General features: G+C 40.5%; 2 protein-coding genes and 1 pseudogene across 2 annotated transcripts; 2 read left to right on the plus strand and 1 right to left on the minus strand.

The window, feature by feature from the left end:
• The first annotated feature begins 2,846 nt into the window (after positions 1–2,846).
• On the plus strand, positions 2,847–3,701 carry LOC103554326 (olfactory receptor 51B6-like). Its single transcript, XM_008525332.2, has one exon. It carries the CDS (start codon positions 2,847–2,849, stop codon positions 3,699–3,701), a length of 855 nt encoding a protein of 284 aa, XP_008523554.2.
• Positions 3,702–12,672: 8,971 nt separating this feature from the next.
• Positions 12,673–13,484, minus strand: LOC103554331 (olfactory receptor 51Q1-like; annotated as a pseudogene).
• A 10,394-nt stretch (positions 13,485–23,878) lies between these two features.
• Positions 23,879–24,871, plus strand: LOC103553438 (olfactory receptor 51M1). The gene has a single exon (XM_008524011.2). It carries the CDS (start codon positions 23,879–23,881, stop codon positions 24,869–24,871), a length of 993 nt encoding a protein of 330 aa, XP_008522233.2.
• The last annotated feature ends 239 nt before the right edge of the window (positions 24,872–25,110 follow it).

The raw sequence follows: 25,110 nt of genomic DNA on the forward strand, positions 1-25,110 counted from the left end.
CACAGAGAGTCTTCTTAAAGCCTCCAAGTTTCTGGAACAGAATGGTTACTTTGAGGAAATAGATTTCATCACCATAAGATCTCAAGGTCTCCCCAGGGATGGACCCTCCCACCGTGAGTTGATGGATCTACTTATCAAGCTCATGAAACAACAGTCTTAGAATTATGGGTCTTTGTAATATTAAAAGATAATGAAAGAAGACTAATTAGGTGACACAAACAAGCTTTGTTTAACACTTCATGTGAAGTGGACTGTCTCTACTTGGCAACTGCCAAATGGAGCAGCAGGCAGGAAGGTTTTATAGGATAAAGAATAAAGAATAAGAAAGGGAAAAATTGAAAATATCTGATTGGCTGGGGCTACATAGGCAACTTCGCTTGAGGTGAGAAGACCCAGCATTGGCTTGGCCTTTGGGGACTGGCTGACTGGATATACTACAGTTACGGTCAAGAGGAACATTTACAGGGACATGAAAGCTGTTTAAGTTGCTGACATGACACCTCATGCCAGAGCAACTCTATCTTGGGCCTATGAATTTATTTCAGTAGCACCCAACTATGTCATTGAGCACATGACCTTAATTAATAAGCAATTCTTCCTCCAACTCCCTAACTTCTTAACACACACACACACACACACATACACACTCACACTCACATATCATCAGCACTAAGCTCCACAAAATAGACCCATTACTTTGAACCAAGCACAGATATGCAGTCTTTGAGTGTGAACACAGAAAGAGGATATATTATATTAAGTCTGGTTTTTCTCAGAGATACTACTGAGAAGATCACAATTCTGGAATTCCCCTCCTCTAATATGGTGCAGGAAAAGGATAAATCTGCTATCTTCTTGAATTTTAAACTTGTGAGGGGGTTTTAATCATTTTCAGTATCAGTTGTTAAAAAATGGGAGAGTAGGTTTGTGTACATTCTATTTAAAAACAGGAAGCATATGCAACACATGCAGACTGTGTTTGTGTATAATAGAAAGCATTTGTGCTCTCTAGCTCCATCTCTGTCTTTTCTCTGTGGTCCTCCTGACTCAGCATGGCATAGGAAATAGCAATGACTAGACTTGTGAAAATAGGCCACTCAGACCCATCTCTATCAAAACAAAGTTTATTTTTCTTGTTTTGACTTTTACATTATGCTCTTCTCTTACTGACCTCTACCAAGGCAAAGTTTGCCCGCTCCTACCACCACAGGAAGCCAATGCTTCAGGCTTCAGTGGATCCTGTTGGCACTTACCAAAGGGCTCCTCCCTTTTTCTCATTTCCTCCTTCTCCCCCTACTCCACCACAGACACCAGTAACCTTTCACTAAGCCTCGCTATTCATTTCAGCCACTGCCATCCCATGCCTTCTTAAATCCCCATTATCCTAAACCTTTTCTCAAAATATTTTGAGCAAATGGAATCATTCAATGTATCTGAGTGTGAGTGATCACAGCCTGCCTCTGCCAAACAGAATCAGAATGACCCTTTACAAAAAATGTAACAAAAAACTCATGCATATACATAGTATCTCACCACTTACAAAGTGCTCTCCAAAATACTAATGGATTTAGGGCTCACAAGGCAAGGCAAAGTTAACTAGCCACATTCATTTTCAGATGAGGATCGTAGGTTGTGAGAGTCAAAGGAATTTGTCCAAAATTACCTGGTTAAAAATTGGAGAAGATGGAACTTCAACTATGAAGTTGTCTAAAAGTGAAAGTCAAGAGGTCTTGGAGGGTTTATACATATGAGTAATGACCTTACTCTAGAATATTCTTCTTAATGCCCATGGTGATATATTGGCATTTCTTCATGTCCTAGCTTAGCCCAACACTGATAGAAGTATTTACAAAGCATAGATGTTTAAGTGTTGTGTGTGTTTTCTTTTTTTTTTTTTTGAGGAAGATTAGTCCTGAGCTAACTGCTGCCAACCCTCCTCTTTTTGCTGAGGAAGACTGGCCCTGAGCTAACATCCATGCCCATCTTCCTCTGCTTTATACGTGGGATGCCTACCACAGCATGGCTTTTGCCAAGCGGCGTCATGTCCTCACCTGGGATCCGAACCAGCTAACCCCGGGCTGCTGAGAAGCAGAACGTGCAAACTTAACTGCTGTGCCACCAGGCCAGCCCCTGTTTAAGTGTTTTTCAGTCTTACCTGTTGTAAGAGGACTACCATGCTAGCCCTCTTGTATGATGTTTTAGAACCAATAAAACCTCTACAATCTATTCATTTGTCTCTCTCATCTTGATTTCTCTAACTATGTTGAGTATCATTATTTCTTCAAGTTCATTCTTGCCTTAGGAGTTTCTTCTATTCTCTTCCCTCAGAACGAAGTTCCCTGCTTTTTACCTGACTGATTCCCATACGTCTGTCAGATACTACATACTCTGGGAAGCTTTCCTTGACTGTGCCCAAACCTCGCCAGATTTAATAAAGCAGGTGATGTAAAATGCTCCCATAGAATCCTGTAAATCCTCCATCATAATTTTTTTATGTAACTATTATTCTTTGTTCTTTTCCCTGAATCTATTTCAAGTTTTAAGTTCTAGAAGAACAAAAACCAAATCTGTGTTATGTACTCACTACTGTATATACTTGCCTGGTACATCGCCTGGAACATTTATCAGGCACTGAATTTGTAGTTGTTGTTCATGCTGTATTTTTTTTTTTCAATCTTTAAGATTCTTCTAAGAATATATGCTCTGTTTCTTTGGAGTCACTGCAGTTCAGGGAAGATCTACACTAAGTAAAATAGTGGAAGCCACTAAAGGAGAATTTCCAAAGACCTACAGACCTATACATAACATGTCCTTAAGAGAAGATTTATCCTATTATAATACTCATCATGGAACTCAACACCAGTGCCACATCTTTTCTTATGATTGGCTTTGTGGGCGTGGAAAAAGCACACCACTGGGTCTACACTCCATTATCTGTTGTCTACATCTCCATACTTCTTGGCAATGGCATTCTCATATTTCCTATTAGGGATGACCATAACCTCCATGATCCCATGCACTATTTCTTAGCCATGCTGTTTACTACAGACATTGGGATGACCCTGATTACCATGCCTACAGTGCTGTGTGTTATGTTGATGAATCACAGGGAAATCAGCCACAGTGCCTGCTTTCTCCAAGCCTACTTCATCCACAGTCTGTCTCTGGTAGAGTCTGGAATTTTGCTTGCCATTGCCTATGAACAGTTCATTGCCATTTGCAACTCACTGAGATATACGTCCATTCTGCCCAATACTCAAGAGATAAGAATTGGAGTGGGAAATTTTATTAGAGGATTTGTTCTCATCTTGCCCCTGATATTGCATCTCTATTGGTTTCCTGGTTGCAGATACCATGGCCTTTCTCATCCATTCTGCCTCTACCAAGACCTTATCAAACTAGCTTGTGCTGACATTACCTTCAATTGCCTGTACCCTATTGTGGCAATGTTTTATATGGTACTACTAGACTGCATGATACTCTTGTGCTCCTATATTTTGATTCTCAAGATGGTCTTGAGCAGTGCTTCTAGAGAGGAGAGGTCTAAGGCCCTCAACACTTGTGTCCCCCACATCTGCTGCATCTTGGTCTTCTATGTCACATTCATTCACCAATTTGGGGGGAATGTTCCTCACCTAGTACACATCACAATGAGCTACATTTATTTCCTTTTGCCTTCTTTTGAATTCTGTCATCTATAGCATTAACACTAGGCTGATTCACAGTAGTACACTCCAGTTATACTCTCTGCCTGCATGAAGAACCTGACGCTTACTATTTCTTGTCTGAGAAAGGACTAAGAAATTATAAACATAATTATAACTGGACTGGCATAAGATTCTAATAAACACTTTAAAATAAATGGACAGATATCAGGAAAAAATATATTTCAGATATAACTGTTTCTTTTGCCACTCCTTTTTTTCCAGGAGGATGAAATACAACAAGCCATATAAAGCACTAAACACAGAGCAAGGTGCTTATCATGCATTCAACTGATATCCATTTTGCGCTCAAATACTCTCATTCTATGAGTAGCAGCTCTGATGTGACTCTGAGTTCAGTGACATAGTCCAACAAATTTAAGACAAATTCTATTGGTGGCTGTTTTTTCTCATATGGACTGGGCATCCCTGCAACGATTGACCTTGACTTTTTTTGTCCCTTGTGGAAAGCTAGTTGCCTTTTCCAGAACATTGTCATCCTGAAGCAGAAAGTCTGAGCTGATTTATAATTGATTACTATTGAACACTATATAAACATAAGACAATTGTACATCTAAAATATCAACGTTTAATGTTTACATAGTGAGTGTATTAAAATGAAGAAGTAAACCAGTTTCTGGTACAGAGGAAAAAGTCCTCTTTTGAATCTTGGGGACAGAGTGCTAATCAGAAATTATGAATAATCAGAGCCTGAAGAGGAATTTAATTCAGATTGGAACTAGACATGCATGGAACTTGGTGTATATTCCCCATGTGTGCAAAACACAGAGGTAATATAATAAATGGTAGGCTTTGCGTGTACAGTTAAGTGGGAAAGAAAGAAAAAGGAGGAGACACTTGTGCTAGGGGTAGAAGAAGGCCTGGGCTGGAGAGAAAGGTGTCCTGGCTGTAGGGATAGGTTCCATGCACATATCAGCGGAGGAGGATCTCTGGGCCAGATAAGATCCTACTCTCTGTGGTGGCAGTAAGGGTGGTTATAGATTCAGTATAGGAAGGAGAAAGAGTAAAATTACCAGAGTTCAACAAGCCCTGAGCAGGCCACTTAGAGGGAAATTATTTCCCTAAAAAATGACGAAATCAGGGCCCTTGGTTCTGTCTAGACATAGAGGAACTTCTGACTTCTGTACATTCCCTTGCCCTTGATCCTCAAAGCAAGAGAACTTCGCTGAATCACTGGAACATGGGATAATATGGGGGCAAGCCAAACGTCAAATGTGTGACCATGGTGAATGCTCTGGTGTAGTTTACAAGCTCTGTAACGCATCATGTGTGTGATAGGCCCATGAGATTGGCACATCTTTCTGTTTAGAAACACCTACCACACTTGAACTTTCCTCTTTCATGTCTATCTCTCCCTCTCCCTTACTGGATTATGAAACACACTGTACTCCAGCTCCAAGCACACTTTTTTGAATAGAGTAGGAGCTTAATCAAATGTTCTTTTATGAAATGAAATAATAAACTATAATGTTTACAAATGATGTTCCTGTGTCTCCCTATTTTTATCATTCCTGCATCTTCATGTATATCTCTGATGTCTCTGTACACTCTGGGACATCCTTCTAAACTGTTTGCCCATCCACTATGTGACAGGAGACTCCAAAAAGTAAATGACCAAAGTCTCATGTGCACAGGGTCTGCCCATCCCTTCTTAAGCAGGTAATCTGGGTATACTGAAGCCAACCTAACAGGACATCTTTTCCAACTGTCTTAAGTTTCCATTGGAGAATTCTCATTTTAATATGATTATATGAAATGTTGATTTTTTAGTGAATGATTTTCAGTCATTGTGATCTCTGGGTTTTCCTAAGAGCTGCTGGATACACACAGGGGAAAAAAGAGAGAAAAAACAATAGAGAACAGGAGACTATAAGGCAGTTTCCCAGGCTATTGCTGCTTCTTCTCCTCTTTGCCACAGCAGTCTTCTCAGTGTGGGGCAAATAAGAGACCTTCAATAAAACCAATTATATTGATAATAATGCTTGTAATAACCTTCAATTCAAAGGGTGGTTTATTGCAGCTGACAAATAACATTTCTTTTATGTCTGATGAGGTATTCTGTAGACATTTAGACCACTAGAGCCAGTAATTGCCTAGACCTTAAAATAAAGTGTTTATTACACCAATAATCCGTGGAGGTATCTAGTGAAAGTGAGGGACCAGAAGTCACTCAGCAACAGGTTTAGTGCCTTGAAACCAGTGTCATTTTAGCGCCTTTGGTGTTTGCCAGCTCTGGAAACCATGGGATTAGAGCATATAGTGATGCCAAAGACAAAACAACGTTAGGCTTGTTCCAGCCTGGCAATAAGTCGTCAAAGTTATCTTATCCCTCCTTATTTTATAAAACATTTTAATATATAAGCATTTTAATACATATTAAATATATATTTAATATATAATAATTTATATAAGATAAAGCATGTGGTAGAAAATATTGTGAAGAGATGCATTTAGATAGAAACAGAAGAACAGCCCAACGTATTTGGACTTACCAGTCAGCAGCAATCTTCTTCTCTACCCATGGGAGTTGATAAGCTTTTACTACCCTGAAGAAGTCCTTCCATAAATCATATTCGTATATTAAAACATTAGCGACATACACATGTCATCTTGTTGCCCTGACAAGGTTCTGGGTGTAACTCTGACTTCAGACCATTCCAGGTGTATTGAGCCCCTAGTGAGAATTAACATTTCAATAAAACACACCTGATTGTATTCAACACAACCTGATACATTTAAATTATACACTAATTAAAAAAAATTAGATATAATGTTGGAGGTCAGGAATTATGATCCAGGCATCACCTACACTTAAATCAACATTCTCTATCACATCATAGATGTGGCTTGATGTTAGGATGAAGTTTACATCCCTAACCATTTTCAGAGGACCTCTGCCCTCTCTGGGGACCTGAGGGTTCTGGCTGTGGTCAGAGAGGCATGAATGTAAGCTGGAGAGGGGAGCCCAACATCATCACCAGTAGTGGGACTCGCATAAGTCAAAGCACTGCTTGGTGCTAGTTAGAGAGGGACTTAGAATCAACCAACCACCCCGGGGAGAAGCCAGGCCACTAGCAAGTTTGTGGGCCAGCTGGTAACAAACCAGCTTCTAAAGGACATCCATTGTTTGTCCAGCTTTGTGCTAAAGATTAGGTGACTTAGCCCAAGCAGGCAAGATAAGAAACAGCGAGTAAAGAGGACAGAACCAGCCTCAGGTGGGAAGCTAAATGTCAGTAGAACGGAAAGGAAGGAAAATGAGAGAAGGTAGTGTAAAAGGCAGAGGAGAGAAGGCCAGGGAGACAGAAAGAAGGATCAGAAAAGGAGCCTAAGGGAAGCTCTCTGCATGGGTGGGATGTTACAGGCAGGAGGGAAATCTGGGTGTTCCACTGGCACCCAAAGTCTCTGCAATAGAATTTTAAATTCAGAAGAATAATTCATCATCAGTCACTAGCACCTATCCATCCTGAAGCAGGAGTTCCTGAGCAGGCAGGGTTGAAAGTGTTGAGGTGGGGCTTCTATCTGACCCTTGAGACAACAGGCCCAAACTTTTAGCCCCTCCCAGGACTTGTAGTCTTATCTCTTGGGCACATGCCTTATGGTCTCCCACCATCCCCCTCCCAAGCTGAGCAAATACTGCCACCTCCTCCTACAGTGAATGAACCAGGATAAAGGACTGTAGGAATGGGGTGGAGGACAGTATCTCCAGTCTCAATATGGTTCAGATAGAAGATAAGCTCTGACACTACAGGCGTGCAACCTTGCAAAGTCATTTAACCACTGAGTTTTAGTCAATTCGTTAACTGGAATAAAACCATATTTAGAAGTTTTTGAAGGTAAAACAAAAGAAAATGCTGCTTCTGATGTGCTGGTATGTCATACAAGACACACTGGCACATTATGTGCATTCAAATGAATTCCTTTACTTATGCATTCTCCATTTATCTATTTTCATTATCTAGTGCCTCACCTCTAAATCTTGACCAAGACTAAGAATGTACTGGTCATTACTCAAAGTTAGTCAGGAGTTAGTAAGGAGTCAAGAATTCTTCAAAGTTTTACCAACCAAGGCAGAACTACCACTTTATTACACCTTACAAGTAATCCAAACTTCAATCGGCCCTTTGGTCCCTATGGAGCATCCAGCTCACTCACGTTTGCTGCATCTTTAATCAATTACTTAATTATGACCCAGCATGGTTAATACAGCTATGACCTCTCTCGCTGTCTAAAAACCCATTATTTCACATTTCACTATACACAAACCAGTACAGTAGTTTTGAAGTCTAACAATCTGATTTAAAATGTCAGCTTCCCTTTATTGGCTGCGTACACTTTGGCAGACCATTTCATCTTTCTGTGCGATGACCTGCTCAACTTTAAATGGGGATGCCAATAGTATCTACATTATTGGATTGTGTTAATGTTTAAATGTATTAATATATATATATATATAATGCTCTTAATAGTTCCTGGCCCATAGTAAATACTATAGAAGTTTTAGTTATTAGTATTATTGGACATTTTATGGAAATAGGATCATTTGACATTCGAGTTGAGAAAGGTTTAGTCTGCCAAAGAAAGTGAGAACTTAGTAACAACTTGCTCACAAGCACAATGCTTGACAGTGTGCAAAATGTCCTAAAGTAAAGACTTGCATTCTGTTTTCACAAGGACTCTGAGATAGCTAGACATGATGAAGGTATTAGTTCTATTCGTCAAAAGAAGATTTTGAGATTCCGAGAGGCTGAGTGACTTTAGGTGTTGAGTTTAGAAACTAGAAGAAGCAAATGTGTAGAGCTGGTGGTGGCATTCTTCTGTAAGCCACAGTGTTCCTGGAAGTAGAACACTGAATTTGAACATTGTCATGAGGATTCAGAGGAATTCCAGAGGATGCTGGAAGCCTTTACTTAGAATCTTTTCCTTTCCTCATGGCCCTCACAAATCAGGTACAGACTACAAGAAGGCTAAACTATGGGTCAGCCATGTAGACCAGATGCTTTTTGGACTCCTTCTGAGATTGAACAATCATTCATCAACATTTATTGAGTGCCCTTGAAGCAGAATCTATGTTAAAGTGTTTGAGTTATCAAAATATATATGGCCATATGACCAGAATCTCAGATTAGACATATAAGGAGGATGAAGTCTTTAAAAGTAGGTATTCATTCAAACATTCACAAATATAACCTGAGCACCTGTTTGTTATCTAGTACTGCATGAGGCGAACATGATGGAAGATGATATGTGTGTGTATGTGTGTGGGATCATAGGCACAAAATGATGGTCTAGCAAATATTAATTGAAATTATTACTAATAGTTAGTCAAAATCTATTAGCAATAGTATTTTAGCAGCCACTATATGCCAAGTGCAGAACTATTAGGAGATTTAAATTTATCATACCTCAGTAAAGCTCTATAAAACAGAATGTTTTACATCTTATTTTTACTGATAAAAAATAAAATCTGAATTTGAGAAAATTTTCAAGACTACATAACGAGTAAATAATTGTTTTACAAAATTTCCATGAAATATCTTAAATTTTCCTATAATATAAATATAAAATATTAGATATACTTCATATATATTAAATGTAAAGTGAAAAGACCCCTCACCCTTACCTTCCTGTCTTCCTTAGAGACAATCCCTCGTTATAATCCACCATGTATTCCTCTGCACCTTTTTCTACACATTTACATACACACATACGAAAATATTCAAATATATATTCTTATTAGTCGGTGGCAGAGGCTGTGGGTGGCGCTGCTATTTCCATGGTGCTACACTAAGAGCAGCGCTAGTTGTGTGCATTCTTGGGTGAGAGTGAATGTAGACTAAGACTCCAAATAAGACAATGGTTTTTCAGTGATGACTTCGTTGGCTTTACTGTCAACAATAGAGAGAAAAAGAGAAGACATTGTCTTGGCGTCTCCATTCAGGAAAAAGAATTGTGGAAAGAGACCTTAGTTTCCTGTCCCTAACCCTCCTTGTATGGTGTCACCAAGTTCTTTCTTCAAAGTTCCCTCTGGATGACCCCAGGAGTCAGTTTTTCCTTGAACCACTCCAGCCATCTTGTGTCTTCTGTAGCATCTACAGGCTGCTCCTGGAGAAAGAAAGGAAATGAGAAAATCAAATGCTAGAGCCCACCAAATAGTGAGTTAAAAAGTAATAATGATAACAGTAATCGCTAATGTAGTTATCATTTATTATTCTTATCACTGACAGTCTCAGTCTTTTATAGTGAATCCTAAGTTCAGAGTTTGGATTACCAATGCTATGTGACATTAAACACATGAAGAAGATCTCTCTCTTATACTGACTGGCCAAGTGGAGCCACTACAGTAAAGTGACACAGAAATTTTACGTGTATTATCCACTTAGAATAAACTAAAGTGGCCAGATTCTCAGATCAGAGTGATTTATAGATAAAGTTAAATTCAAATCCCTAGAAGGGCACATTTCTTGATATGTTACTGTCCTGTCAACTGAGCATTGAAATCTAATGAAAGGAATATCTAATCAACTTTTTTAATTTACTTAGTTAAGGATAATCACTTTATTTATTTAATGAGAAGCTGCTATATTTTCCTAATTACTAGGTTCTAAGGATATATCGGTACTTATATTCTCTGCCTCTATGCTGCTATAGTTTAATAGGGGAGACAAATAATTTTAAAAAACAACAAAAATAATTACAACTTTATATAACTAATATGGAAGAAACAAAAAGTTTGATGCAACAGAGAATAACAAAGAAAGACTTGCATAAGCTAGTGTGACAAAGGAGGGCTCTCACAGCTGGTAATAGTTAAAGGGTGACCTGACAAAGGCAGAGGTAGAAAAAGCTTTGCCGTATTACTATTGGTCCTGGTGTTCCAGTTCAATGAACTGAAAGGGAAAAAAGTCATAGGACCGTATTTCAGAGAAGAGACTCTGCAAAATTCTTAGGGCTACCCAGAGGGACTGCCTTTTCCTGAGGGCACATAGTCTGAGTGATCAGAATAGTGATTGAACCCTCCCTTCTGCTGGCCTTAGTGATGGATATTGAAGGAAGAACTTTGTTCTAGACATAGTGCCCTACATTTCTAGCACATACAAGGGCACTGGGACATGACTATAAAGTCCACACCACATTCTGACGTTTATACACTAGTCCTCACAGACCTTTGCCAGGATCCAGGGTCTTTCATACTAACCTTTTTTTTCTTTAATCAAACACAAACATTCAAAAGAAAATATGATTCTCACTTTCTGTGGTCCATAAAAATTCAGCAGAGAAATTGACCAAACTGTGAAAATCTGAGTTGTAGCCTAGAGATACACAATTTCATCACAGAGAATTAACAGAGTAACCAGAAGCGGAGGTGCCCCCAAGAGATAGTGATGACAATAGCTAAAGAGATAGAGAAAAAAACTATATCTCATTATTTCCAAAGCCTGACATTAATGTTAAGAGTTGAAATAACACAACAGATAATAAACAATTAGGGAATCCAAATTTGATTTATTTTAGATAAAAGCCTTAAAGTTCATGAATGAGTCGGCTTGTTCAAAAGATACAGGTTCAGGTATATATTAAATGTCTTAATTTGCATCCTTCTCTATAATTCATTTATGATTGAGGCCACAGTGGCTATACCCTTTAGGTCGCTGTGATACTGGGATTTACAGTAAGATATGTATTCAATCTTTGTTATCTTTTTTGGCACAGAGCTACAAATACTTGGAATTTCTCAAGTGATAAGAGCATAAAGGTGTCTTTGTTATACTAATGAGGTGATTTTGAATGCCCATCTAAGAATGAGGGCTGGTTGCCAGAAGAACCAACCTTGTGTTTAAAGGCCTGGAACTGTCAGGCTTATCTCCTTGACCTCTGGGGAGGAGAGGGGGCTGAGGTTGAATCAGTTGCCAATAGCCAAAGATTTAATCAATCATTGCTATATAATGAAAGCTCCATAAACAACCCAGAAAGAAGGGGTTCGGAGAGCTTCCGTGTTGGTGAACATGTGGAAGTGCTGAGAGAGTGGCAAGTTTGCCTGGGGAGAGCATGGAAGCTCTGCGCCCTTTCCCCATACCTTGCCCTGTGCATCACTTCCATCTAGCTGTTCCTGAATTGCATCCTTTTATAATAAGCTAGTGATCTAGTAATAAAATGTTTCTCTGAGTTCTGTGAGCTTCTCTGGCAAATTAATTGACTCAAGGGGGGGGTCGTGGGAACCTCTGATTTGTATTCAGTTCGTCAGAAATACGGGTAACAACCTGGACTTGGGATTGGCATCCTGATATAGAAGGGGTTCTTGGAATCTCCAATCTGTAGCTGGTGGGTCAGAAGCAAAGGCAGCAAGCTGGGCTTGCAACCGGCATCTGAAGTGGAAGACAGTCTTGTGGGACTGAACTTTTAACCTGTGGGATCTGACTCATCCTACTTCACCAAAACCTAAAAAAGTCTAGCATGAGTATTAATTGTACTGTCACTCCCCAAACAATGAGACACAGGGAGATGAGATTTTATTATAATGCATCTTTTTACCCAGAGAGGACAGGGGAGGATAAAGCTAGAAGCAAGTGAAAACTATGCCTGACAGAGGATGCTGTGGGTACAATTAGGAATGCCATGAACTAACAACAAGTGACAGATAAGAATACCAATAACCAAGTAGAATTAAGAATAGAAATTTCATGAGTAGATGCAAGCCAAAAAGAAAAAGTTGGGAATTATCATTTACAGGAAATTTGTGTGCAAAAATGTCGTGTAAATGAAGAAGCTCCATGATGTGTCAGTGATTCAGCTTAGTTTAAACTACAGATTCAGGAAACATGATAATATATTTAACTCTTATTCCTGCTTTTTGCTTTATATATCACTGGACACTCAAACCATATCTTTCCAAGTTTCCCAAATTCTCTTTTTAAGGGATAGTACCAAAACCCCACTTCTCCACACTCTACTACAATGGTCTATGAGAGAAGAGGTGAAAAATTCCTTGATGAATCTTGTTTTAACACTGTAGATAATGGGGTTCATCACAGGAGGTGATAGTAGCCAGATGTTGGCCATAATGACATGTACAATTGGAGGGGCATGCTTGACAAAGCGGTGAGTCATGGACTATCCCACCATGGGCACATAGAGGACCAAAACAGCCAAAATGTGGGACAGACAGTTATTGAGTGCCTGGAGCCTTCCAACCTGGGAGCCAATTCTCAGGACACTTTTCAGGATGAGTGCATAGGAGAACACGATGAGCGGGGGGTCCAGTGTAATAATGAGCAGAGCTAGAACAAATCCATACCAATTATCGACAGTGGTGTCAGCATACACCAGGCAAATCATGTCTTGAGGGAGGCAGTAGGAGTGGGAGAGATGATTGGAGCCACAAAAGGGAAGTGATTTCAGCATGAAGAGTGGGGAAAGAACAGCCACAGCACAGCGGCAAATGATGGCTATAGCTATTCTGCTGCTCACCTAGTTGGTGAGAATGGAGTCATAATGGAGGGGGTGAGAGACGGCCACATAGTGGTCAAAAGACATGGCCAACAACACAGAAGACTCCATGAAGGAGAATCCATGGAGGAAGAAGAACTGAGCAAAAAACACCTCAAAGCTGATCTCTGAGGCACTGCACCAGAAGATCCCCATGACCGTAGGCAGAGTGGTAAGGGTAAGCCCTAGGTCTGTCAAGGCCAACATAGGGAGGAGCAAGTACATGGGCTCATGGAAGGAGGAACTCAATGGGACTAACATGAGGCAAGGTGCCATCTGAGGAGCAAATTTAAGGAGGCACTCAGTCTCAGGGTCTTGAAATTGTTGACCATGCACCTGCACAACAATGAGAATGAGCACCTCCTTAAATTTTGCTCTCTAGGTGACTGACTTGTTTATCCTTGGCCCGACCATGATGCTCATTTTGTTTGAGTGAAGAGGGGAGAGCAGCTCCCTCTCACCAAGATTTTATGAGAAATTATTTCTCTGCAGGGAATTTCACACTGATGCTGAGATCTTGTTAAACTAACGTTACCTCCTTGATCATGGCTCAGGTGAGAATATGCTTTTGATGGAGAGGAAAAAACAAAATGAGATGAGAATCCTGATGAAGCATACTTAGAAAGTTAGTAAAAGATCTTAGGAGGGAATAGTTATCTCTAGGCTCAATATACAGATTATTATAAAGGAACTGGGAAAGTCAAGGTAGTTAGGTAAACTAGAACTTGACAACAAGACCTCAGATATAAGATAATTTGAAGATATGTTTACTTGGCTTCAGTGAATGGGTCCAGACTGCTATGTGAGGAGGTGTCAACATGTCAGTATATCAGACTTTATTCACACTTGATAGTCTGCAAGTTGTGTAGATTGCTCTGTTTTAACATGTGCCTCATTGGTCTCCTCTCTTTGCCTATATTCTATGACTTTGTTCCTCTCTAATTGGAATTGTCATAAGAATTTCCTAAATATTTTCCATTCTTCAAGCATCCTAACATGGATGTCTGTTTCAATTGTTCTCCTTAATGCTTTCTAAGGGCTTTCTAAACTCTTAGCATCATTTTTCCAACGTGTTGCAAGATCTACTCATTGTAGGCAAAATCCACTTCTTTATCTTTCTATAACACACAGTACAGGGAATGTACGGACCTGAAATATGCTCACAACAGACTCATGGCTACTGATTGAATAAAAAAGAGACCAAACCTAGGGAACTTGCCTTCTCTTTAACAATATTTGTGGAAGAGACTATGGAGTGACTTAGGAAAATTTCTGTATAATGTCAGACCTGTGTTGGTGAGATAGGTGTTTGAGTTTTCTGAGCTTGATGGGCCATGAGAAGAGACAGACAAATAAAACATGACAGGCAGGCCTTAGCCCAAGTTGGTTATGGTGGTGGTATGGTGGACCCTTGGTTTTGCAGAAGAACCATCTGAAAAATTTTGGCAATGAGGATGAAAATTGGATCCTCTCAGAATGACTGGAAAGAGAGGATATAAGGGAAAAAGAGCTTTCTGAAAGGATTGCTGTGGGAAGATGTGGAACTTTCTTCTGAGGAAACATTCCAAGCTTTGTACTCACATCCAGGGGGGCAGAGGAATGGACAAAATACACTCCAACATGAAGCTCTCTGAAGGGCTCTGGACCAGGCTAGAGGATCAGTTTGGCAAACTCCAGCTCTATGGGTCTTTCCAGCCTGAAAGCTCCGCATTAATCCCTCACCATAAAATGCAGTTCATGCAGGGAAGCTCTCGTTCAACAGGCCTGGACCTTGGCTAAGGGGAAGAGTGAGCTGACTCTATAGTCATTTTCTGTGATAGAGACCCCAAAATGAGTCTGTGCATCTGGAGAGACTGAGGACCCTGAGTAAGGGTTTCATTTAGGTCTGTGTCTCGTCAGACTGGGGATCCAAAGACTGGTCAACATGACTAGCACCGAAGGCCACACAGAGAGGTCTACATCCTATGAGGTTATCATCTTTCTCCATCAATTTCAGGATTTTACGGGGGGTTGTGTAGATGTGAGTATGCCTGTTTTGCATATGCAAGAGATTGAGACAGGATCATCTTTAGAGGAGGAATATGCGGGCTGGCAGTTTTCGGAGCTGCGTAGGAGGTACACAGGATCTGGGAAAATGGTGCTGGAAGAGAAGATCCACTTTCTCCACGTGTTGGAAACCGGGGTAAAGGGTTTAAATTTAAGGCCATCTTTAGGGCCGAGGGCTCCCCCTGGTGGTTACATTGGAAAACTACAGGTGCGTATTAACCACTTGTTTCAGGTCTGGAGCAATTTCGTACCCCCCCAAGATTGGCTCAGTGAACTAGGTATTAATTCTGGGTAGAGGGTCCCTTAAATATGGTTTATACTGGGACTCTGAAAAGAATACCAAGCTCAAATATACACCTGACTTTCTCTCCCACAGCCTTTCTCATGCTCTGATACAGAATAGGCTCAGCTGAGCTCCTTGTGGACAAGGAGATGAGCTAAGACAGTCATGTTCTCACAAACACACTGAGCCAGAGGCAAAGAGATATATCTCTGCCTCTCACACTCTCTCTTTCACACACACACACAGACAAACAGATTGAAAATAGTATTACACACTAAAAACCACTAGCACATATACAAATAGGCACAGTCTTGCGTTGATACTTTTAGCGATGGATTTAGATACTTTAGTAAAGGATTCTAATGCATTCAGAGTTGAATGACTCACATCAACATATAGATACTCGCCCTCCTGGACCATCACATACTAACATTCACTTCACTTCACATTCAAAAGATTCCAATGTTTCCTAAGGGGGCAGAACTGGGGCAAAGGACTGTTCCTTTGTCACCCCTGCCACCAGCCTTCAGAAACCTATTCTGCTTCCCCAGCCTGGGATAGGCACACTGTTGGGAGAATTCTGTTTAGCAATCTATTTTCATTACTAGATGGGAGCTTCATAAAGGCAAGACTATGTCATCTTTACCTGTGCATCTGCGAGGTCCTTCTCAGGGTTTTTAAGAGTGGGCACTTAGCCACACAGTGAATAAAAATTGATAAAGTTATTTGATCAAATTTCAGTCTTCATTCAAAGAGGACTGTTTCGTGATGTAATAAAATAAATCTAAAGATCATTTAGAGGAATAAAAAAACAAAAAGATCTAAGAATGTTTTGTATTGTTTTTAGATAACTATTTCTTAAGCACCAGTCCTTCGATTATTACATAATTCAGAAAAGCAGAGTAGAAATCTGACATATAGATGATAGTAAAACATATAATAAGGCAAATATTACAAGTCTCTAGATAAGTGGCAGGTTATCCATTAAACAGTCTTGCTTAGCTATGTGAAAAGCTATCAGTTAAATATCCTCACCGAGCTCCTTACACCAAATAATGTCTGTGTCCAGTGCAGACTTTGAATCCTTTCTACATATTGCTAACAATATACTCTACAAAACATATGATAAGGTCATTCTCTGCTTTCTGAAACCCAGTCGTCAAAATGTATACAGTCTGTGACACATCATATAGACCCTTCCAGAGTCTTGAGCCTGCCTACCTCACTGTCTCATTCCAAGACATTACCTCTCTTAAATTTTATATTTGAGTATTGAAAAATTGTATAGTTCTCAGAAAAATTTCTTCACCTCTTTGCCCTAGCTCATGCTACTCCTTCTTCCCAGAAATCTGTTTTTATAAAGACCCCTTTCTTTGTTAATTCTTACTTAGTCTTCCTAGGTCAGTTTGCGTACCTTCCTTGGGCCTCCCAAGCGGGCGGGTGACCACCCAACCAAACTCACGTAACTGCTTTGTTCATCTCTCTGGTTGAACTTATGATGATTGCTTCATCATCTTATATGTGATAGATAACCTTAACTACTATCAATAGTTGTTGTTGATGGTAACAGTAACAGCACTGTTGCTGCTATACTATCCTTAAAATGACTGTATATCCTAAGAATCCTTAGGATATACATCCTAAGACAAGGACAAAATTATGTTCTTAATAAAGGCATAATTTTCTCAGATTTTCCTGGTACAATTTCCTCTCTTGCAAATCTAAATGGGAATGGTCAGCTCCCTCCCTTTGCACTGAGCAAGAACTCTCTGCATCAAATACAGTTTGGTAAGATGTCATTCTGTCTAAATTCTGTCCTGTCACCTTGACTCTGCCTGCCTACACTCTGGCCATAATTAACAGTTATTTACCTTGTCTAAGGAGGTACCACTTCTGTTTAAGTGTGTTTTGAACACAGTGGCATGTTATAAGTTTCATGGGCATCTGTCCTCATTTTGGATCTATATGCCCCATTTTGGGTTTCACCCTCACCCAATTCTGATCAACCACACTCAGTTTGAAAGCTATAATCATATAACACCTTGCTCATGCCAGTCTCCAATGTGTGTGTGTGTGTGTGTGTGTGTGTGTGTGTGTATGTTGAAAAGGGAGAGAAGTATGCATGTGACTTGACCACATCAATTCAGGTTCTATAACATAAACTGAGGAAGAAATACAAATGATCTTTCTAAAAGATGCTGGTATTTGCCACCAGAAGAATGAAGAAGGCGAGAAAGGAGGAAATGTTGGAGGAGACTGCTTGTGTTAGGGCTTGTTTCAGGATTGTCCCACACATTCAGAGTTGAGTGGAAAAGCCTGAGGTGCTGGCCAGGGCATGTGTGTGGGATGGCAGTATATGCAGAGGGTTTTAACCTGACTGAACTCCAGGCTCAAAGATAAGTGACTGGCAGAGGCAAAGGGCAGAAGAATGATCTTGTACAATTAAATACAGAAACATGCATGACAATGAGTGCAAGAGTGAGAGGTGCTCGGGGCAGTTATAGCTGTGGCGCTTCAGGGAAGATGAGCAATTGAGAGCTGATGAGGAAGTTGTTTGGATAATCTTCATACACCATATCAAGCTCCTTGGAAAACTATGGATGCATTCTAATGAGCAGAGGGACAGAGTGAATGAAGTGACAGGTGACAGGGATGGGTTTCTTCATAAAGCAGACAAAACGGGGGAGGCAGTACCACCTTTCCTGCAGCAGACATCTGTTAGCAGCCAAAGCCTTGAGATCGAACTCTATAAAATTAGGGCTCTTCAGCCTCAGGTGAAGCCGTGGAAGGAGAGAGGGATGAAGGGCAAGAAGAGGAGAATAATGACGGCTCCTCTCCACAGAGCTCCCAGCCCTGGGGACTTTTTGTTTGTCCTCACCTTCTCCCAGCTGGAGCCAAGGTGTTTCACACGCACAGAGTGAGAAGGAGGATAAATCCTTCCTTGACATCCACAGCCTGATGCCTCTCCCTGACTCTGGTGTCATCTCACCTACCCTCTTCCTTGTTCAGTACAGATCACCTCGGCTTCACTTCCTAGATTAGCAACTGCTGGTGAGTCTTCCACTGCTGTCTTGTGCCAGTTTCCAGGGGTGGATATTAGGGGATAATATGAAAGGAAAGAGAGAAAATGCAGGAAGATGGGCATGTACAGGTGTCTAGGAAAGTAGTGATCTTGGAAGGAGGTGGTCTGAGTATAATTCTGGCTCCTCCTCAAAATGCTTGAATGACCTTAGGCAAGTGTACTCCCCACACCGAGCCGTACTTAGTTTTTTCCTTTGCAAAATTATGTCTTGGAATCCAGGATCCCACAGAATCTCCTCCATTTCTGATACTCTCCAAGTCTGTGCACAGAATCAGAGCCAGAGACATGATCAGGGCCTGCTTTCTGTGGGGAAGAGGAGAGAGCATCTACAGTATTCTGTTACTAAGGCCATGAGGAGGCACTGCCTAGCTCTCACTGACCAGGGACTACATGGCCTAGCCAGACCCTTCTTGCTCAGGAAATCAGCCTCCCACTGGCATCAGGGTGTCATAAACCATCTGGTCTTCATAGACTCCTCCTTGTCAAGCTGTCTGGTACACTCAGCTTTCACTTTTCCTCTTATCAACCAAACAGCTATTCATTCATTCGATACATATATTCAGAGCATTTTATGTGCCAGACCAGTGAACATGGCAGAGAAGGTCCTGCCCTCAATGTGCTCATATTAATACAGACAGCCCCTCTGACCCCCCCAGTGTCCAGGTTATGCCCTCCCCTCTTGCAAAATCCTCTGTCACTCCAGTCACAAGAGGCATGCTTACAGATGTGTTTAAACATTGTGGGAATGTTCTCCCTGGGTCAAGAATGAGGAATCTGGTCCAAATCCATATGCTTAGGGATGGCTCTATTTGCATATTCTCCTATTCATAAGAAACAGTGGCCTCCATTGCTCATTTGTTTTAAAAAACAGAAAATATCAAATTGAACATAAGAATATTTGGAATACATGGGTAAGGTCACCATCTAATTGCTCATTGCATAGGGAACATTCCTTTTCAGGAATTTCCTCTTCAGGTCTCACCTGTCCCTCCGCTGCTGTGAATATTGTAACTACGTTGCCATTAGATGTGACTGTGTGCTGATGAGTGGACTCCTGTTTTTCAGTAGAAATGGAGAAACATCTCTCACTCCCTTAATACAGATAATTGTCTTTCATTTTCAGAGAAATTCACCAGAACTTTTTTCCAGGAGGAATAATCCTAGCCCTGTCATGCTCTCTGCATAGACTTTTCATTCCCCTCATATTCCTCTCCCTGTCCTTCTTATTCTGAAGTCACTGAAAACAGGACTCATCATCGAACTCCAAGCACTAATCAGGACAAGAGGTAAGCACTTGATTCACTCACTCACTCATTTAGTTTTTTGTGCAAAAATATACAATGGTGCCTACCATGTGTTAGACACTGCTCAGGGCTCCAGGGGTCTTAGAGAATAGCTTCAGTTGGTACAAAATGTGAGTTAAATCATAAGTCATAAACTCACACACACACTCATATCAGGACTATATATAATATACAAACAACATATATTATATATACTGTATAGAAGATAAATATATATATGAATATACAAGTATAAGGACATGTTTGAGTATATATTTTTACCTGTATATACTTATACTTTTTATACTTATATATAAAGAAAATCTATATAGTATATAAAGGTATATAAAAGTATATTTTATATAAAGTATATATAAGAAAATCCAGTTATAAATGTTATTTATACTCATACATATTTGTACTTATATATAACATATTAGTAGATACTATATATAAATATAAATAAGTACATATATTTATGTATATACAAAATATAAAATACATATGTGTGTACATTTACACTTTATTAGCGCTACAGCAAAGGTACTACGTGAGTACAGAGAAGGATTTGCCTAACTCTACACAAGGATGTCAAGAGAGATTTGTCAGAGTAAATATTTGTGCTGTCTTAAAGGACCAGCAAATGTTCACTGGTCAGAAAAACAAGGGTGGTTAATATTAGGAAAGCAAAATATAAAGCCATATAAGGAATACAAGCAGGAAAAGTGAATATGGGGAATTGTAAAAAGAAGATATGGTTTTGTTGACTGTGGTAGAAAAAAGATGAGTTTGGATAAGTGCCAAAGCAGGAAGGGCCTGACTAAAGATAGAGCATTACATTGGATATGGACCAGACACTTTGGAATTAGGCACGCATGGGCTCACATCCCATCTCTGACAGGAGCTCACTGTGAGGACTTGGGAAAGTTCTTCACATTTGCTGTAGTTTCCTCCTCTGTGAAGTGGGGGTAAAACGCTTCATGGTTATGAGACATATACACCATTATGCTGCTACAAGTTTGAACTTTAACCCGGGGAAAGGGGAGCTATTGAAGGACTGAGTACAGTGCAGTGACTGACAGAGTTAGCATTCTCTGGATAACCCCCATGACTGCAGTGGGGAATGGATCAAGGAGAGGGGCTGTCAGGACTTGCAAGTTAAGTGACATACAGTCAGTTAAGCAGGTAGAGAAAAACTAAGAAATATGACAGTGAGCACAGGGGTGGAGACAAAGGAATAGATTACAGGGATATTTAGGAGGTAGAAAATACTTAACCTGGCTAAAAATTAGATACGGGAAGAGAGAGAGTGTCAAGTAAAGCACAAGATCCAAAATGTTTTCTTGTATGACTGGAAAGTGGTGAATGATATTATAAAAAAATGCATAAAAAGGAGAATCACATGTGGAGAGGGTAGATGATGGGCTCAATATTAGACATGTTGGATTTAATTGGCATCCATTTGGAGACATCTAGTAGGAAAGCAAAAATTCGGACGCGAAGCATAGCAGAATTGTCTGGACTAAAGATAACATTTAGGCATCATCAGTTTACTACTACTACTACCATTAATAATAACAATAAGAAGAATGGAAAATGCAATGAGCGAGAAAGTGTCCAAGTTCAGGAGACTGAGTAACACAAACATTTGAGCAATGGATGAAAGGGACTGAATGTGAACTGTCATAACAAAAGACAATCAGCAAGTATTGGCATAAAAAATTCAAGAGAAAGTTTTAAAAAGGAAGGCACAGCCATAAACAAAATCTTTGCAAAGAAATCAGGTATGATTAAGAGTCCATTGAATTTTGCCGCTAGAGGTCACTGGTGAATTTACAGAACATTGCTTTAGAGAAGTGGTTTAAAAACAAGAAATCATTGGGTGGTTGGTTGAGTAGGGAATTGATGGGTGAAGAAATGGAGAGTGTAAGTGTGGAGAGTTTTCACCCTCTTGTCAAGTGATGAAGGGCTGGCTCTGGTCTTCCTGAACATGTTTTCTTCATGCTACCTCTTCCCTCAATCTTTTCTGTTCATGCTAGCATGCATTCTCACTGCTATTCCTCCACGTTGCATGCACCAACCACCTTTCCAGTCATCACTTTATTCACCGAAGATTTTTGCACTGATGCACTTTTCTCTTTCCGTTACTGATCCAGGCATAATTCTCAGTGACTTCAATAGTCCCTCCTTTGATTCGGTCAGCAGCCTGACTCTCTGCTCCTTGATCTTCTCTCATCAAAGATTTTGTCCTTTACCTTAAATCAACAATTCAATCCCATCACATACTCCAGAACCATGATCCCTTTTTACTCTCCCTCACTCTCTCGTGTTTTAACTTTTCTTTTTATCCAGTTTAGTGTTCACAGTACATCATCATAATCACTCCTTTGCCTGTACCCTTAACTTTAGTCATGCTGTCCTATCCTAACTATGATTTGGTTAAATTCAACTCTCTGCAAACTTCTCTCCTGCATTTGAGCAGGTAAATGTAGTGATTAACAACACACTAAACGCTGACTGCTTCCACTGTGAATTTCTGAACAGCAAGGGGACCTTCATCACTGCCTGGAATCCTAGTACATTGCCCTAGACCACCTGTTCTCTCACTCTTCCAGTCCTCTCAGGAACACTCTTTTTTTTTTTTTCATATAACTGATTTATTAGTACTTCAAGGCTGGGCGTGGTTGTCCACTCAAGTTGTCCTGCAGAAAATATCTGGGAACTGTGGCTGTTCTGGCCCAGGAGCGGCCATGATCCCAGCAGGGGGAATCAGAAATCTTTTTTTTTTTTTTTTGAGGAAGATTAGCCCTGAGCTAACTGCTGCCAATCCTCCTCTTTTTGCTGATGAAGACTGGTCCTGAGCTAACATCTGTGCCCATCTTCCTCTACTTTATATGTGGGACGCCTACCATAGCATGGCTTGCCAAGCGGTGCCATGTCCACACCCGGGATCCGAACTGGCAAACCCCTGGCTGCCGAAGAGGAAGGTGCGCACTTAACAGCTGCGCCATGGGCCGGCCCCAGGGCATCAAAAATCTTGAACGTAGCCTTTTTGGGGGTGCGCAGGGATATTTTATATGCACCCACTCCACTGAAACTGCTCTTCTCAAGAGCAGCTGTGACTTCCACATTGCTAAAGCTTTTGGTCACTTAGCTCTTATTACCTTGACCTCTCAGTAACATTAATCCCTCTTGAAATGTATCTAAGGCCACACTCTCTTGGTTTTCTTTTTATCTAACTGTCATTTTCCCCCTCAGTTTCTTCTAGTGGAGTCTTCTCTTCTCCACCTCTAAATTTCAGATTTGCTCAGGGCTCAATACTGGAAACTTTCTATGTTCACTTCTCAGATTTCCTCATTCTACCTGTATACTAATATTTCTCAAATTAATATCTCTTCCTCAACTTATTTCAGAAGTCCATACTTTTACTACTGAGTTAATGAAAACCAATAAATGAAAATTCTTTTGGAGGAAGTGATTATAAGTTATATTTTTCACACGCTTTTGAGATAAGTATGAAACGTTTAGATACAGATGCTCAGCATACTATTAGATATGAGCCTGGAAATCAAACAAAGAAGAGAAGTTATGGAGTATAGATTTGATATTTATCAACATATGCATGGTAAATGAGGTCATAAGAGTGATGATATTGCCTGGGGAGGAAAAGTAAAGTATTGCCAGAAAATTGCCAAGGATGAGAACTGCTATATTTCGGGGATGAGCAGTGAAAAGAAGCCCCAAAGGAGACTGGGAAGAAATAGAAATAATGGAAATTGTAGGTGAGGCTGGGGAAAGTGGTACTATCAAAGAAAGTTTCAATCAGGTAGTGAGGATGATTGAATTGAAAGCAGTGAAGTAGATGATACCAAAGATGATGAAGGCCATGATTCTACTAATAATGGTGTGAATGTTAGTGAAACTGAAGAATTAATAACCAAAAATATCCATTTATTTTCAGCTCAGTCCCTGAGGAATGCTGGCCCAATATCCCCCCAGTCTTCAGCTTATGACCTTGCCCAACATCACTCAGTTTAGCCCCATGCTCTACCTCACTGGCTTTCCTGGATTAGAAGCCATTGAACACTGGATTTTTATCCTCTTTTTCCTTATGTACCTGGTGGCCATCTCGGGCAATTGTTTCATTCTGATAATTGTTAAGACAAACTCTCGTCTGCACACACCTATGTACTATCTACTGTCCTTTCTGGCCCTCACTGACCTGGGACTCTCAATGTCCACCTTGCCCACTACTATGGGAATCTTCTGGTTCAATTCCCATAGTATCTACTTTGAAGCCTGTCAAATCCAGATGTTCTGCATCCACTCATTTTCCTTCATGGAGTCCTCAGTGCTCCTTGTCATGTCCTTTGACCGCTTTGTGGCAATCTGCCACCCCCTGAGGTACTCTGTCATTATCACTGGCCAGCGAGTGGTCAGGGCAGGCCTGGTTGTCATCCTCCGGGGACCTGTGGCCCTTGTTCCCATTGTCCTCCTCCTGAAGGCTTTTCCTTACTGTGGGCCTCGAGTCCTCTCCCATTCTTTTTGCCTACACCAGGAGGTGATACACTTGGCCTGTGCAGACACCACGTTCAACAACTTGTATGGGTTGGCTCTGGTGGTATTCACTGTGATGCTGGATCTGGTGCTCATTGCTATGTCCTATGGTGTCATCCTGTACACAGTGGCAAGACTCACTTCTCAAGAGGAGCGGCTTCGAGTCTTCCAAACATGTACTTCACACCTCTGTGCTGTGCTGGTGTTCTTTGTGCCCATGATGAGATTGTCCCTGGTGCACCGCTTTGGGAAGGATGCTCCACCTGCTGTCCACCTTCTTATGGCCAACATTTACCTCTTTGTGCCTCCCATGCTTAATCCAATCATATACAGTATTAAGACCAAGGACATCCGCCATGCCATAAGCAAGCTCCTGGGTCTTAGAAAGGCAAATGCTAAGTCCTGGGGCTAAAAATTCCACTGGGTATTTTTAGAAGAAGACCCAAAATCAGGCCAAGGATTTACTGCATTGAGTACCAATTATTACACTTCATGTTCCCCAAGATTTTTTCCACTGCTGTAAATAAAATGTAGTGAGTATCTTTCCTGAGTTATGGGTTAGGGATGCTGACCTTCTGTTGCTCGAATTATAATGCCTCTGCCTATATACAAGATCTAGCTATTTTGGTAGCAACAAAAACTGCCCATAGA

This window comes from Equus przewalskii, chromosome 6, assembly GCF_037783145.1.
Source record: "Equus przewalskii isolate Varuska chromosome 6, EquPr2, whole genome shotgun sequence".
Taxonomy (NCBI): Eukaryota; Metazoa; Chordata; class Mammalia; order Perissodactyla; family Equidae; genus Equus; species Equus przewalskii.